General features: G+C 51.7%; 2 protein-coding genes across 2 annotated transcripts; both read right to left on the bottom strand.

Moving 5' to 3' along the window:
* Positions 1-3,221: 3,221 nt before the first annotated feature.
* On the bottom strand, positions 3,222-3,902 carry UCRPA7_863 (hypothetical protein; the record flags this gene model as incomplete). Its single annotated transcript, XM_007913454.1, has 1 exon — positions 3,222-3,902. The coding sequence occupies one exon, from the start codon at positions 3,900-3,902 to the stop codon at positions 3,222-3,224; it is 681 nt and encodes a 226-aa protein (XP_007911645.1).
* Positions 3,903-11,870: 7,968 nt separating this feature from the next.
* Positions 11,871-13,537, bottom strand: UCRPA7_862 (putative myb dna binding protein; the record flags this gene model as incomplete). The annotated part of the gene is made up of 4 exons (XM_007913453.1): positions 11,871-11,952; positions 12,201-12,636; positions 12,689-13,174; positions 13,231-13,537. 4 exons carry the CDS (start codon positions 13,535-13,537, stop codon positions 11,871-11,873), a joined length of 1,311 nt encoding a protein of 436 aa, XP_007911644.1.
* Between the last annotated feature and the right edge of the window lie 1,550 nt (positions 13,538-15,087).

The raw sequence follows: 15,087 nt of genomic DNA, 5'->3' as shown, positions 1-15,087 counted from the left end.
TCGGATTATCGTCCCGTCCAGTACCTTACCTGCCTGGCGGGACCATCCGATCTCCGTGATCAGTGATGTAAGTCGTGTAGGTTTCGCAACCTTCCTCCCCGGTTGATATTCGGGCGAGAGCGATCAGACGGGAGATCGGAGTCGCGAAAGTGAGTTGAGTGCTTGCATGGCACCCATGACTGTAACAATACAGTACCCCGGCATGCTAGCAGGGCTGAGCCAAGTGGGAAAAGACACTAAAACGCATCGTTACCAGAACGGACGGTAGCGGCGGTTACACTGCCCGAGCCGACTGAGAAGTAACGCTGTGTTCCCGTTGCGGGGCATCCCTCCTTGCCCCTCCTGCCCCTCTTGCCTTTCCCCTTCCAAATTGCCATTCCATTCCATTCCAGAGCGGGCAGGAGGTCCTGGAGGGTCACGTACTGCGCAGCAAAGCCGCACCTTCCAATGTTTCAGCGAATGCTGCGAATGGGTAAACGGGTGCATCGAACCACTAAACAAGCCACAAGCTAAGGCACGCCACATAAAATGCCCCCATGTTAATTGTTAATTATCACTGTAGTGGTATAGAGATGCAACCACTGATATCGTAAAGCTGCTTCCTCCTCCGAGCCAGCCTGCGCCTCAAAAGCACGGCTCTACCGATCATGTACGTGCGTGCGGGTGCCAGATTGCGTGTTTGACATTTCTAGATCTTTCCTGTGCGTTCATGGCGTCTTCCCGTGGCTTGTGCTTTGCTTGTCCTCGGCCTTGACCTTGACTCTTGGCTGCGCTTTGGACATCGACACACGATCGCACGGTCGATTCACCACAGCCCTATCAACGGGTCTTCTAGTTTAGACTCCCCTACCTACCCACTGACCCCGTCCGTAGAGAGTAGCATAGTCCCACCAACCCAGCTAGATGAGAAGAGGTAGTCAGAGCGTGATAATCGGTCCAGATCCTCAACTCCTCCTAGTGCTGGCAATCTACATGCCTGCTTTTTCCACATGCCTTAGACAGGTAACATTTCTACGATGGATTAGGTTGCCACGAATTCTGAGGATGCTAAATAGTTGCTGTGGGTTAATTAAGTCCATGCTTCGTAATTGTCAATCTACATTCGCACTTCTCTGTATAGTCGTAGTAGACGAAACCACATGCCTCCGAGGCAAACGCTTCTCTGTCTGCAGCTAAACACCTATAGCCCAGGCTGTGATCCTTGCAAAACGAGAGCCTAAACCTTAACAAACAGAGATATGACAGCACAGCAGCCACCGAGCAAGCACCCAACCCGCCTTACTGCGGTAGGTAATCCAGACGAGACTGAAAGTAAAAGCCTATGCGGCAAATGCTACCTACGACTTACCTCACGCTTTCAGTCTGCAGATAAGACAAGGGGCAGGAGGCGCCAGTGCGCGGACGGACTGAGGCTGAAGGATTCTGCTGCAGCAGGGAATATGCCGCAGACGGACAGAAATATAGAGGCGAAAAGAACAGGACAAAGGACCATGCAGACACGGCCGGACGGACGAGACCATCTTCTTGCCGAGTGAAGGGTTACGAAAGCAATGTTGTACAGTCATCCATGCTTCTGTAGGTAGTTAGGTAGGTAGGCAGGCATGCAGTTGAAACAGGGAAGAATCTCAAATTGCATCCTGGATCCATTCCACGTATGTCAGCTTTTAGACCAGTGCCTCTTCGGTGTAAGGTATAAGCCAGATAGATAGTCTCAGAAGAAAGGCGTTATCTAGTAACGGCGGTGCACCCTGCATAGAAACCCACACAAACGAGAGACATTTGGCGGGAAACAAAAGTACCGTACCGGCGCAGGAAGGAAGGAAAATAACAAAGGGAGGGACCATTGTCTCCGAGACGCCGCCGTCCGTGCCGTCCGATCCCCCATCCCCATAAGCGGCGGCGCGGCCAGTGAATGCGCCGCCGCATACTCCTCTCGGCAAGTGGTCTGTCTGTGCGTAGCACCGTCCCTGACTCCCTGGGCTCGTGTTGTGTTGCCGCCAAGGACGCCCAAGAAAAAAAAATGACATCCCGACATGATGGAATTGTCAGGGCGATCTGCTAAACAGATGCCTAGAGATGCCTCATATCCAAACCAAACTATCTGGGTGAAGTAGTCGAGCTACCGTAACAGGCGTCGGCCGCAGCGCAGCGCAGAGCGACACCACTGATGGCCCGACTATGACGAGCCCTTGTCCGACACACGACCGACCCCCAAGCCAAGATGCCGAGCCTGGAGTATCGCGAAGTTGCCATTTTGGGGAGGACCGAATCATGAGGCCCTGATACCGAGCCAGAGCGTTGCTTGTGTGGCCCCAGACATATAGGCTCAGTCGGGGTAAGTGGTGGAGGGGTACGTCAGCTGTTGATGTCAATGTGTTCGGTGAGCGTGGTCCGTCTCCCCCTTTTCCGCTTGAGCATGCACGCCGCACATGACCTGGGTGTAACGCCGACCAAATCCACACGACCCATCCCAATGGCTGCCATCCCTGTGAGGCATCTCTTCCAGATTCTAGTCTAGCGTGGCACACGGTAAATAAGGGGGTCACTGTGTCATTGAGGAGCGCGTGATATCGGCGCCATGTTTGTTGACACGAGTATCTCTATTTGGGTGGTGGTGAAGATACCAATCTAAGTGTCTACGCCGAAGGCTCTCAATAAGAGGAGCGCTTCCAGCTCAAGTGCAATGATTTACAATAATGGTAGCTTTGTGTTGTTGAACAGAAATTCCACAAACCCGGCCCCAACAGACCTGAATCCAAAAAGCCCACTGCCAACCTGTAAACCTGGTATAAGACAAAAGAAAATAATGTTGCGAATGCAGAAATGCAGACTTGTGTCCACCGTCTATGATTTGGGACAAGAGGCAATCAATTTAAGGGGCCTCGATATGTGTTGTCCAAGCCCTGCCCTTTCCCCAGAACGTATTTTCAGTCGTCGCTCATTTAGCGTATCTATTTGGTAGTTAGATGACTGTATCGACTGGCTGCAATTCGATATTATAACGTACCATATTCTTCGGTCTGATCTGTGCATATCTCATGTCCAAAATCTGAAAGACGTTCCCGTGACGACAAGGAGTCTCTACAATTAGTCCGTGTAAACCATCGGGTCCGTTAACGCCGTCTATGCCAAAAGCAGGAGTGAATGACGCTGCTTCCATCCCAGGAGACCATCGCTGTACCTCCAATAGTTCCGAACAAGGCGAGTGTCCGAGCCCTTCATCACCTAAGCAGTCTGTGACGGCGAAGAATGTCCTCGTACACGGCAATCTTCTCGAGGTGGCGCGCCTCGCGGTGCTCGAGGGCATTGCGCTCCTGGATCAGGAGGCGCTTCTGGTCGCTGGACTCCTGCAGGCGGCCCAGCAGGCGGCTGGACTCGGCCTCGAGGCGGCGGGCGTCGTCCTCCTTGTCGAGGAAGCGGCGCCGCCAGACGTTGACCTCGTTGGTCAGCTGGGCGACCTTGGCCTCCCAGCGGTCGCGGATGTCGCGCTCGACGGCGCGCAGGCGCTGGGCCAGCGTCTCGTTCTCCGTCTTGAGGCGTGCGTTCTTGGCGCGCAGGCGCCGCACCTCGGCGTCCATGTCGCCGCTCGTCGTGTCGAGCGAGCGCCGCAGCTCCTGGTTCTCGTGGTAGAGGCTGCGCACCTGGTGCTGCAGCTGGGGGATCTGGTGCTGCAGCTGCCGCAGCTGGGCGTCGCAGGCCTGGTAGTTGGTCTTGAGCGCGTAGTTCTCCGCGCTGATGGCCTCGTTCGCCTTGCGGAGGTTGTTCTCCCGTGCGACGATGATGTCTAATTCATCATTCGTGATGTGTGCACGACGGGATCCTTTGTCTGTTGTTGAGTGGGACCGCTTGACCACGAATACTTTGCCGGATGGTCGGTCCTCGACGAAGAAGTCTTTAGCCATACGGGCGATGGTAAGGCTCTGGTGGGTGTATTTGTTGCTCGGTGTGTGACAAGGCTCGGAGTGAGTGGAAATGTCTAAGCCCGAAGAAGGCAACCAGGTGTGAGGGAAAGGGAGAGACTTTTTATATCAAGGCAAGCTTAGAGAGGGGGACACTTGATATAAAGAGACGTTGAGGAAGTCAAGAACGGATGAAGTGAAGTAAGATCAAGTCAAGCAAAGCAAAGGGACCGATGAACAGTAGTTCGTGCTTATGCAGGGCCGAGTTGCAAGGGTCCAATACTGATAACGAATGAGAGAAAGAAAGTAGCCAGAGATGGCCCAAGCAGCAGGAAGGAGGCTTGCTTTAAGCAACTCGGCCGGATAGGGACTGGACAGAGAGAGGGACTGGTACAGGCCATCGTGGGGCAGGGGGGGATCTGGACTATGAGGCCAAGACCGGAGGGGGAAGGGGAACGGATGGGGGGAGGTATCCAACTAGGATGTGGTTCAAGGTCATGATGGAGGTGTCAAGGTGAGTCTTCTCGATTCCACGGGGTTCAATCAGCATGGCGCTGCAAGGTTGACAGACGAGGAAAGAGGTGTGACCTACCGGGCCTTGCCGGCAGCGGACTAGAGTATAGACAGGCATAATGGAATTCTGCATTTGACTTGTAATGGTCTCAGGTGTGACAGAAGAGGGAAAAGTCGTATGGTGTGGATGAGAGGCAAGGAAAGGAGACACAAGCCACAGTGTGGTGGTCAGGGTCGAGGGCAATGCAAGCAAAGTACCTTACATGGAGGAGAAGGAGAAGGAGGAGGAGGAGGACGAGGGAGGGAGACTAAAGAGAAGGCAGTTCAAGACTATACCGTACTAGGAGAACAGACATGACACGGTACCTCGACTGAAGAGGAGAGACTAGAGAGACTAGAGGCTGAAGAAATGCAGGTGCCTGGATCTCAGAGTCCTACCGGCGCATCTCCTGACGTACTGTACTTTGTGAGCTTTGGGTGTGCTGGCGAAGAGCTGGACATGTGGTCAATTGAGCAAGTCCCGTCCCTGTCTCACTTGAGTTGGTCATTCCCGACAGTGGAATTGCCTAGCGTGTACAAAGACACAAGAGACAATTGCATACATGCACGCGGGACGCCAAAGGAAAGGAAGCAGCCAAGGCGTTTAAGCCTGAAGACGAGGAGGATGCACTGACGCGTCGTCGTCGTTGTTATTGTCGTTGTTGTCGGGATAACATGAGAATTGGATTGTCCCGAGCGTCTTTGATGAGGCTCAACCTGGAAGTGTGTGCAGATTGCTGATGGTCGAATGAGACGGGGAAGAGGCGGCAAATCCAGTGGATGGATGGGGGATGAGAAGAGGGAGGGGCGCTCTCTAGTGCTCTTGTTTTAGCGCTGCTTACTGCTTGAGTGGCTGCGTCTGTCGCCAACCCTGGCGCTCCTGGCCAACTCTTGGGACAGGAGGCCGCACCCAAAAAGTCGTGTTCTCACCGGAAATTGGCGCCGTTCGCGTTAAGCCCTACGGGTGGGCTCGCTCCAGTTTGTTCCGACCGCCGCTGCCAGCCGTACAGCCATACACATGCATCGTCATCATCTTCAATATCGACACTTACTGTCCATCTCAGGTTGACGTTATCCCGAACTTCACTTTGATCCTCAGCATGGCGGTGGCTTTGTGAGATGATGGACACACCCTCTTTCTCCCCTTTCCTCGCCTTCTTCGCACTCGTATGATCCCCCCGGCTGTACGCGTCCCCCGACGCCCGCTACGTACCCAAAACGGCCCCCAAAGCCTTCTTTTGCACACCAAAGCAGAGAAGCTGGCTGGCCAGGAGCTGGAACGGACATTGTCTCCAAACTGGCCGCTCTCATTCCGAGTGCGAGCTCGCTATAGGCCACGATGAGCCCCCCTCCCTACCTGAGGTATCATTCTCATTCTCATTCTCATTCTCATTATTATTAACAATCGCCTTCTCAATCCGGTCTGCGGCTGCCAAGCCCTACGCAATCGCCTCTGTTTTGGGCTGTTTTGGAGCTGGTTTGGTGGTGGTGGTGGTGGTGCTCTGCTCAGCCGCCGGCGAGGCTGAATCCTTCCCCAGCCGCAGTCGCAGCCCAGCCATCCACCCCCCTTAGGCACTCTTTTTTTTTTACACACCCTTCCCTGAGGTATCCAGACCAATACAATATGCAGTGCCTCCACTCACGTCAGGAAACTCCGGATGCGAATGCACTGCAAGTCCAAATCCGGCTGCCTGTGCTTGCTCCAGTTCTGCTCTGCTTACCTATTCTGCCAGGCTCTGTTTTGTTTGCCGCTCGCAGGGTTTCAGAGCCCATGCCCCAGGATAAGATCCTTTGAGCCCATTTGTTCAGCTCATCAGGGCCTCTGCTCCCTTCCTCCCCCCATGCCATGCCCGCCCATGTGGTAGTCCTACCTGAGGCCTCCGCTGTCAGCCAACCATTTCAACACGGCAACACCTTGGAAACCCTCCACCTCTTAAGGTTATTTCCCCACCCCCAAATCGTCCTACTGTATGTCCTACCTGCATCGTCAGTGGCTCTAATGGCTTAGGTGCTGACCTAATATTGCTTGCTACTGCTGCATCTTCTCGATGTGTATTAAGTCAGGATTTTGCTGGTCACGCAGTGATCCACTTGCCGCAAGCTGCCGCAAGCTTGGATCAGCCTCTCCCAGTGGCAAGTGGCCAGACTGTTCTAAAGACATGTGAAGTCATCACTGGCCTTGCTAAACAAGTCTCGTAGTCATACCGTTCTATATCATCTCAAACTGCTTGTCTAGACTTTTTGAAGGATTTAAGATCTTCGTTCTCAGACTCGCATGTGATCGAAGCAGGCAGCAGAATTGTTGGTTCAGTTTCAAAGTCTCTAGTGACGAGATCAAGACCACGTAATGTTGCCAATTGATTGACATGTATGTTAAATACAACTTACATACAATGTATTTAGCTTCTGCAATTGGATGCTTACGTATCCCTGTATCAATCCGGCAAACGGTCGACAAGACCAGCCGCATACTGTCCCAATCATGCGGTTATATTGCATGTTGAGTAAGGAACCCATCTCTACGCTATTGAACTGAGAATCAGTTCAGATAGTGTTTGTATATGCCGGTCTACCGCCTGTCCAGTCATAGCGGACGTCAAGGACTTGACATGTGTAGTAACAACATAATAAGATAATGCAGGATGATCTCTGCACACGTAGGGTGACGGGTACAGCTGCCCATCTCTTCCGGTTATGACTCTCCAGACGCGTAAGCCCCTTGATCCTCCCCTATACCAACATCAAAAAGCCTAGGTTCTGTTAAACGCGAAGCCACGATACGGTTGAGGTGTGTTCTCACCAGCGATGCCAGCCAGGACACATTGAAGAGGCACCCTCATTACGATTGAGTGAAGCCGTTCGCTGGTGTTCAATTGGAATATGCTGGCGAGCAGTAACTCTCGTCGTCCCTTAGTGTTTTAGACTGTCGATTGACATGCCTCGCTCGTTGTGCACGTTGTGGTAGTCGTGGTTGAAATGGACTGTCCCACTGATATTCATCGAGCCTTCAGCCTTCGAATATTAGCAATAATTTACATAGGGCGGCTTGTTATATGTCGCTTTTGAATGGTAGCAAACGGTAGACCACAATTGAATAGTCTCTCGAGTTCATTGTCAATTTGACGTCTGCCACTTGGAACAATCAAACACAGGAGCCTTCTCGATTATGTCAATTTATCACTAGTAAGATATGTCAATATTCCACATAATGGTCTCCATAGTAGTGGTAATGCAGTCTGAAAACGGTGCCCGAAGGCCCTTTGACTGTTTTATAAAATGCCATCGGCGCAGTGCCCGCACCAACCGCAGTCCTTATCGCAGAGACCATGGTTACTCCCAACATCTGAATACCAATATCCTGTGTTGGGCGACCAGACGCGATAGCTCCGAGAAGCTGTATTGCCTATACTTCCCCTGCTTCTCGTCTTCTTCTTCTTTGTCCCTTTTTCTGCAGATTCTCCTTCTCTTACAAACGGCACTGGGAGGTGCCTTAGCGAGCCACCCTCGCGAAGCTCATTCGACTCACGATCGCATCGTGATGTAGAATCGTCACTACTGTTTGCGGAAGCAACTTGTAGTTTTGCGGTGGATTGACGTTGCTGAACCTTGTCCTTTTTCAAAACGCTAGTTTGATTCTGAACGTCTATGCGTTTGCCATGACGCGGAGAGTCGAGTCGATGCTGTTCGAGGGTATTTTCCTCTTTGGACTTCTTTCCACAAGAGCATGTTATCCTTCTGTTCCGCTGATCTGCCGCTCCTTCGATAGGTTGAGATTGGGTTTTCGCAGGCGGGAGCGGTCTGGATACAGTTTGCTGAGGCGCTGTGTCGACTCGGTGTTTGGGAGCGTCGCGAGTGTGCTGCGTAAGAGCCGCAGCACTATCGAAGGTTCTATTGCAGCATGAAAGAGCCATTGAAAGGACCAAGAAGCGTTGAATCTGTGTTGCTGTCAAGACATGAGGAAGTTAAGATACCAAGGAATGAAGGGCGACTGGAGATATCATACACCCCTCACGTGCCCCATGTAGCATATGCATGTGAGCCCAACCCCCTTTGCAGACCAGCATCGTTCAGAATACAGCAGAACCTGTCTCAAATAATTCGAAGAGATAAGAGGGCTGTAGACATTTATCGACACCAACAGCAGCGGGAAAAAAATGACCCTTTTAGTGCTTGATTTTCGTTGACTGAATAACGAAGCGGTCCATAATATTGTATGTAGTGCTCAGAATACTATATCGTACTTCTTGTGATGTATGAATGTAGCAAATCATCAACTAGACTAGGATATTGCTGGATGTAAAGCGAGAACTAGAGAAAGACGAGTTTTTGATGTCGAATCATAGCCATCCTTGATCATTCATGCAAGTCATCATCCAACACCGAGACCAAAGGTCCCTCACATATGCAAACGCCGTATCTATCATGATACTGTATAGCCATCCGAAACGAAACCTATGAGTAAAGAGCAACATAATTTCCAGGAAATCCCTTAAACCAAACGTTTCTGGCTCTATTTGCGTTCAACAACAAGCTATCAATGTGGCGTTTCATAACGGCGGTCCATCTCTAGAAACCCGTCTGGTTCAAAAAGACTCAGAGTCTTGGAAAATTCTGGCCATTGGGGTTTTGGCCAAGCAGATACCCTCGTTCGTGGGACATCTGCAGGAAACCGATATGCTACACTGTCCCTCTCCTTGTGTTCCCCCGGGACTACCACGTCAATGTTTGTTCTACTCACCGATCTAACTTCCGAGTGTCAGGGCTTCATCGTGATAAATACTGTGCATAATGCCTCAAAATTGGCGGTCAATGACTCATGGCGTTTGGAACACCTCATCATCGAACAAGCGTATAAAACCGTTGCTCGTTCGCCGGCAGTCTCCTCAGTGGCTACAGGCAACTTGTGAGTATATACTGCCACAGGTTATCTCATGAGTACTTGAACTTGATGGGATTCTTCTCTCGGTCACGAAGGCATTGTTCCTCGAGCGTAAGATGTCCCTCCTGCGGCTGGAAAGTCGGGAAATTCACTTACAGGGGCCAATGTCTGACGTCCAACTACTGTAAACGATGCTACTGCAAGAGGGTTGAAAATGGTCGAATCTGCGTTAGAGCAAGGCGCGTATGTGGAGGCGCGCCCTGGTGTCTCGAGCGTGAGTATAGTCTTCCTGTCGAGCCGTTCCTCTGGGTCTATCTACCGTACTGACTCGCTGGCATAGATCTATCCTGCGCTGGCCGTCTTGAAGACGGATCTGCGTGTCCGAACTTTGTCAGGGATGATGACCCAGGCCATTACAGGTATTGCGCTGCGCTCCGTAAGCAGTCTTTCCCCCCTTTTTTGCTGTTGAGAAACCCTCACGTACTGATCCCCTATAGACAACTGCAACCAACGAGACTGCAGAGAGCCACGGGTGCGAGGCCGCTCATACTGCCAGCTTCACTCATGCACTCAGGCCGGTTGCCCGGAAGCTGGGGAGCATGGACCGTTTTCCTACTGCTACAGACATACATGTCAGCAAGAGCACTGCGCCTCGTTCGCAATGGGGCTCGGGAACGACAGAGGGTATTGCGACATGCATCGGCAGTGTGCACGTATGGGCTGCAATCGACGATGCCATCGCCGCGACAATGACGAGGCGGCCGTGTTTTGCGGCGACCACTATTGTCACAGGGCGGGATGCAATGAAGAACGAATGGCTGGCCATAACACACGACATTGCATCAGGCACACATGTCGATATGATGGATGCTGGAGGGGGAAGACTACCGCAGGGGATAGTGACTTTTGCAGAGAACATGAGTGCAGGAGAGTCGATTGCAGGTTTGGAAGATACATGGGTATGTACTGTCATCGGCATACATGTATCATCCAAGATTGTAGCTTGGAGGCCAGGGCGGATGACAGATGCGACCACCACAAGAAATGTGATGTGCCCGGATGTTTGGAGAGTGTCTTCATTCAGGGGCACACAAGGCATGAGAGATGCGAGAGGCGTGAGTATCTCCATCTACACTATGTTATTGCGATATTCTATTCCAAGGTGTTGATACCAGAGAGCCCATATCACCCCTTGCCCCTGGTCCGTTGTCGCCGCAGCTAACAATCATCACCTAGACTTTCAGACCTGCCGAGCTCCCTGGGGCCGCGAGTGCCTGAATCGCGCCGTGGCGGGATCTCACTTCTGCGAAGAGCATCTCTGTGGTTTCCGGAGCTGCACAAACGCCAAACTTTTCGGGAGCAACTACTGCGATGCACACAAGTGCCCGGTGCCTTCTTGCCAGCAACTCCGGCAGAATGCCATTCCATTAGGACACCCCGGCCTCGGAGCCCCATGGGGCATACGCATAGTCCCAGCAGGAACGTACTCAAATCAGATAATGAGTGGGTTCTGCGCGCAGCATAGCTGCCGGACCGAAGGCTGTGGCGGGCAGAGCCTTCGAGATCAGTTCTACTGCACGGCGCACAAATGTTCGGTGCACGGCTGTCAAAGTGAAGCTACGAATCCGGCGCCTAGACGACGAGGAGAGGGACGGGGAGGGGCCGTATGTGACCATCATTATGATCGAGAACGGCTCGATGGCAACGACAGGCTTGTATTTGGGGGAGCAATGCCAGGGATGACATTCTTCAACGGGGCGACTGGGGGGCCGTTCGGCAACGAGCACTACGGTAGACCTCCGTTACCTTACGGTCCTCCATACTTCTAGGCAAGCCGATTCAAGAATGACTGTATGCTACTCCCCAATGTTTGCTGTACAAAGATCCGGCAACAGAGTGACCAAATCTAATATGCCACACAGAATCCAACCTTGGCTGAACGTGAGTTTGCCCCATGGTTGAGTGATATCATGCCTGACTCACATTGAACATCGCAAATATTGAAGATGAGCAAGCAGTAGCAAAACACATGCAGTGTTCGTGTTCATCTATGGATATCTAATCAAACAAACTCGTTTCAACCTTTGACCCCGTGGTATCTTATTTGCGCAAACAGACCGTCCTTTGAAACCTCTGACCCTTACTAATGTGTAAGCGGATACGATCAAACGCCAAATCCCCCCCGCCCCCCCTCCTGAATCGCGCTCGATTCTAATGTGAAGATCCTGCTCTCTAATAATTGAAAGTGACATCTCGAGCCTACCTTCCCTGCTCGATTTCTCCCTGAACCCCTTTAAGATGTCGAGCTTAGTGCTGCAGTCAGTTGTTGCATCAGGTCGAGGTCCATTGATGTAGACGTAGAGTTTGCGTCCATGGCTGTATCTGGGCCACCTATGCTCTCTGCTTGATGCACCTCCTGTATTGGCTGCGGAGGTTCGTTGTGTGCTTGTGTTTGTGATTGCGGTTGTGATTGGGGTTGCAGTTGAGTTTCAGGTTGAGGCTGAGATTGATGTTGTGGTGGTGGTTGTAGTATTGAAGTGTCAGGGGGCTCGGCCTTCACCACCGGTGGGACCGATGGCGCTGGTTGTATAGGTGCCATAGATTGAATAGGTGGCGCGGTGCCTGCGTTAGCCACAGGTACACCGGCTACTGGAGGATTCGAACGAACAGATCCTCCATTAGCCAGGCCATTGGAATAGGGAGCTGATTTGCCGTTGGTTGTAGGATTGTTATTCTGAAGGCCGCCAGCCAAGGTCATGATGCCCGCTATTCTTGCCTGCTCCTCTTCGGAGTTTAGACGAGCTCGCTCCTCTGCCTCTTTGCGAGCAGCTTGACTTGGAGCTCGTGTCTTCAGCTCGCCTGTTACGCACTGCAGATAGTAAGGCATTTCTGAGTTGGTCTTCAAGAAGAATAACTTGAGATTGCGGGCCTTGTCCTTCAGCTGCACCTGAGTCCTATCCTTCAAGATATCCGAGAGCGTGCCGTTCTGCCCGAAGAGCTGGAGAATCTGACTCCAGTGTGGCCCCTTCACCATGTCAAGTCCCGCCATGAGCGCCTTTTCTTCCTCAGGGGTCCACGGACGTCTCGTAGAATGTAGACCCTCACGCCTGGCATGTGCTGAAGACTTGGCTACCGCTGCCTGGCGCGCACGTTCGTAAAGTACGGATGTTGGTAGAGATTGTGTTGGTGGTAAGCCATCGGCGGTTTCTTGACCGGATCCTTGTTGCTGTTGCATGGGTTGTTGATAAGCGTAATACTGCTGTTGTGGATTAAACTGAGTACCATAGGGGCTGTTGTACATTTGAGCTAAAGTTTGTTAGTATATGCCTAGATGTATGCAGAGATGTTGAAATTTTACCATTTGCAGCCTGGGCCATGCTGGCTTGGGCTTGATTACCGGAGAAGTCACCCTCATAGCCGCCACCCAGCTTTTCGAAGAGCAATGAAGCCAGCCCCTTTGACTCGAAGACATTATCGCCGTTAGCCACGGAACCCTGCTCGCCTTGAGCAGCCAACTGCCCCTGCAAGGACTCTTGTAAAAGCTTTCCCAATCCTAGGCTGTCAGATAATGCCGAGTGATCGGTGCCATTCGTTTCTACACCTTGCGCTTTATGATTGGCATCTGCAAATACGTTTGAAGCCGCTTGGAGAGCTGCTGCAAGACTGTCTGCTTCCGTTTCATCGAATCTGTCCTCCCCATCGTCGCCTAGATCTGGCTCTTCTATAACTGGAACATTAATGCCGTGACTGTCGGCATACTCCAGAGTGCCAGTCATGTTCGCTCGCATGTATGAGCTGAGTTCGTCGAGAAAGCCTGCAAACGGGTATTTCTCCTCCAGCGCTTCTAGATTCACAAGGTTAGCTGAAAGTTGACACTGGGAAACAAGGGCATAATCGTACTTCTCTTCTCGCTAACATTGCCGTCTGTCTGCAAGAGCGTCCTCATCGCCTTGAAGGGCGCAACGAAGTCCGCTTCAGGAATTCTCAACTGTGCTTCGGAATGCAGATGCTTCAGCGTTCCCTCGAGCGACGCAGGGAAGAATCTGTTCAGGAGATGCGCTCTAGCCTCGTTGGTGTCGTCTATGACCTTGGCATACGCAAGATACGACTGCGTCTTCTGCGATAAGTAGACCCGCGCAAGCTCTTCGGTGATTGCGCCACCTTCCGGTATGAATGTTTTGAGAAACTGCTCGTGCATCTCGGCCATTGTCGGGCCCCCAGGTCCAAATGAGCAACTAACACAAAAGTTCGCCAGATTAACCATCTCTATGGTTTCGCGGTCGCCCGGTTCCGAGATGTCAAGATCGTCTGCGCGAATGAGTTTCGTAGAGTCCGAAAATAGCCTGAGATGCTGGTAAAATGTCTCCTTTAGAGCTTTAAACACTTTGCCAGCCTCTGATTGTTCTACGCGAAGTACTCGATCGCTGTCCTCTCGCGGTTGCTGGAAGAGCGCGAGGAGGATCTGAACAGCAAGATTACCTAGCAACTGGAGATTCATAGCTCGCACGAAGTAGACAGGGTTCTCAATGAATATCATCTTCTTCGGCGGTGGCTTCGGCGGACGACGTCGTGGTGGTGGTGCTGGGGGAGGTTCGAAAGTCTCTTGCTTGAGAATCGGTTCTACGGGCGGGCTCGGTTCTTTGGCTGGTGGTGGCTCCTCAAAGGACAACAATGCGTTCTCGAGCATCGCTCCTAGGTCCAGATTCATCGGTACAATCTCTTCATTAGACTTAAGTCGTTTGTGATCTCCATCATCCTCGCCAGGCTCCTCGGTTCGCGGTCGCTTCGGAGGCGATGGCGCTGCCTCATTAGGGGCTGCCTCAGATGCTGGGGGCGGTTGGGGGTTATTATCATGGTTCCCTGGTGTCGCATTAGTCTCCAGGTCTAAGTAACATATGCATCAGGAGTAGTGCCATCCTTAATCGATGCCAATGCTTGTTCGTATGCTTGGGGAAGGCGGTCGGTGACTTACCGCTTGCGCCCTCCGTCGCCACGGGGGCGGCTGGAATACTGGCTACGGCAACGTCTGCCATATTGACGAATGCAACTCAATCAGAATAATCGCATCCGGTCGCTTGATATGCTCTGTGTCGCTCAGCGCGGCGCTGCGCGTCCGCTTCTCACCTCGGTCGTTACGTCTTGGGTCGCTCTTGTCCGGAAAAAAATTGATGACAAAGGCCGAACCGAACCCTTATATCGAGCCCCCGTCACTGATACACATCCGCCACCTATTTGGCTGAAAATAACCACTTGGAAGAAAATCAAATCATTGCAGAACCCCCCCAAGCTGCCATTTATATGGATAAAATATGCTGTAGACTGCTTTCCCTCTATGTGCCTTTTCAATTTATTATTTCGGCCTGTATTATTGTCCCATTGTTGCATTTCACTATGATTGCTATTGTTCTCCATGCCGCTGCGCTGAATTCTTTCCAAGAGCCCCAATCTCCGACTTTATAAAGGCTTTGAGGACGACACCACCAAATACATGCGGTAAGCTCATCAGGCCATGATGTATTACGACTCAAAATAACATCATATCACTCCTGAACGCTTGCAGAAGCCATATTCCGAAGTAATGAAAGCTTTTTTGCGTATGTCGATGCATGATAGCATACTATCTGCTAAGTCGTCATTTATGCCGTGCAGGTGTTAGTAATCTATTAACACCTGCCCTGACTCGCACGCTTTTACTATACAGTATGTATCTTCCTCTTCGATCTTCTCCTTAGGCAAATTTGGAGACCGCCGCTGATT

Source organism: Phaeoacremonium minimum, assembly GCF_000392275.1.
Source record: "Phaeoacremonium minimum UCRPA7 unplaced genomic scaffold PA7_03_scaffold_44, whole genome shotgun sequence".
Classification (NCBI taxonomy): Eukaryota; Fungi; Ascomycota; class Sordariomycetes; order Togniniales; family Togniniaceae; genus Phaeoacremonium; species Phaeoacremonium minimum.
This window is presented reverse-complemented; position numbering and strand designations above follow the sequence as displayed.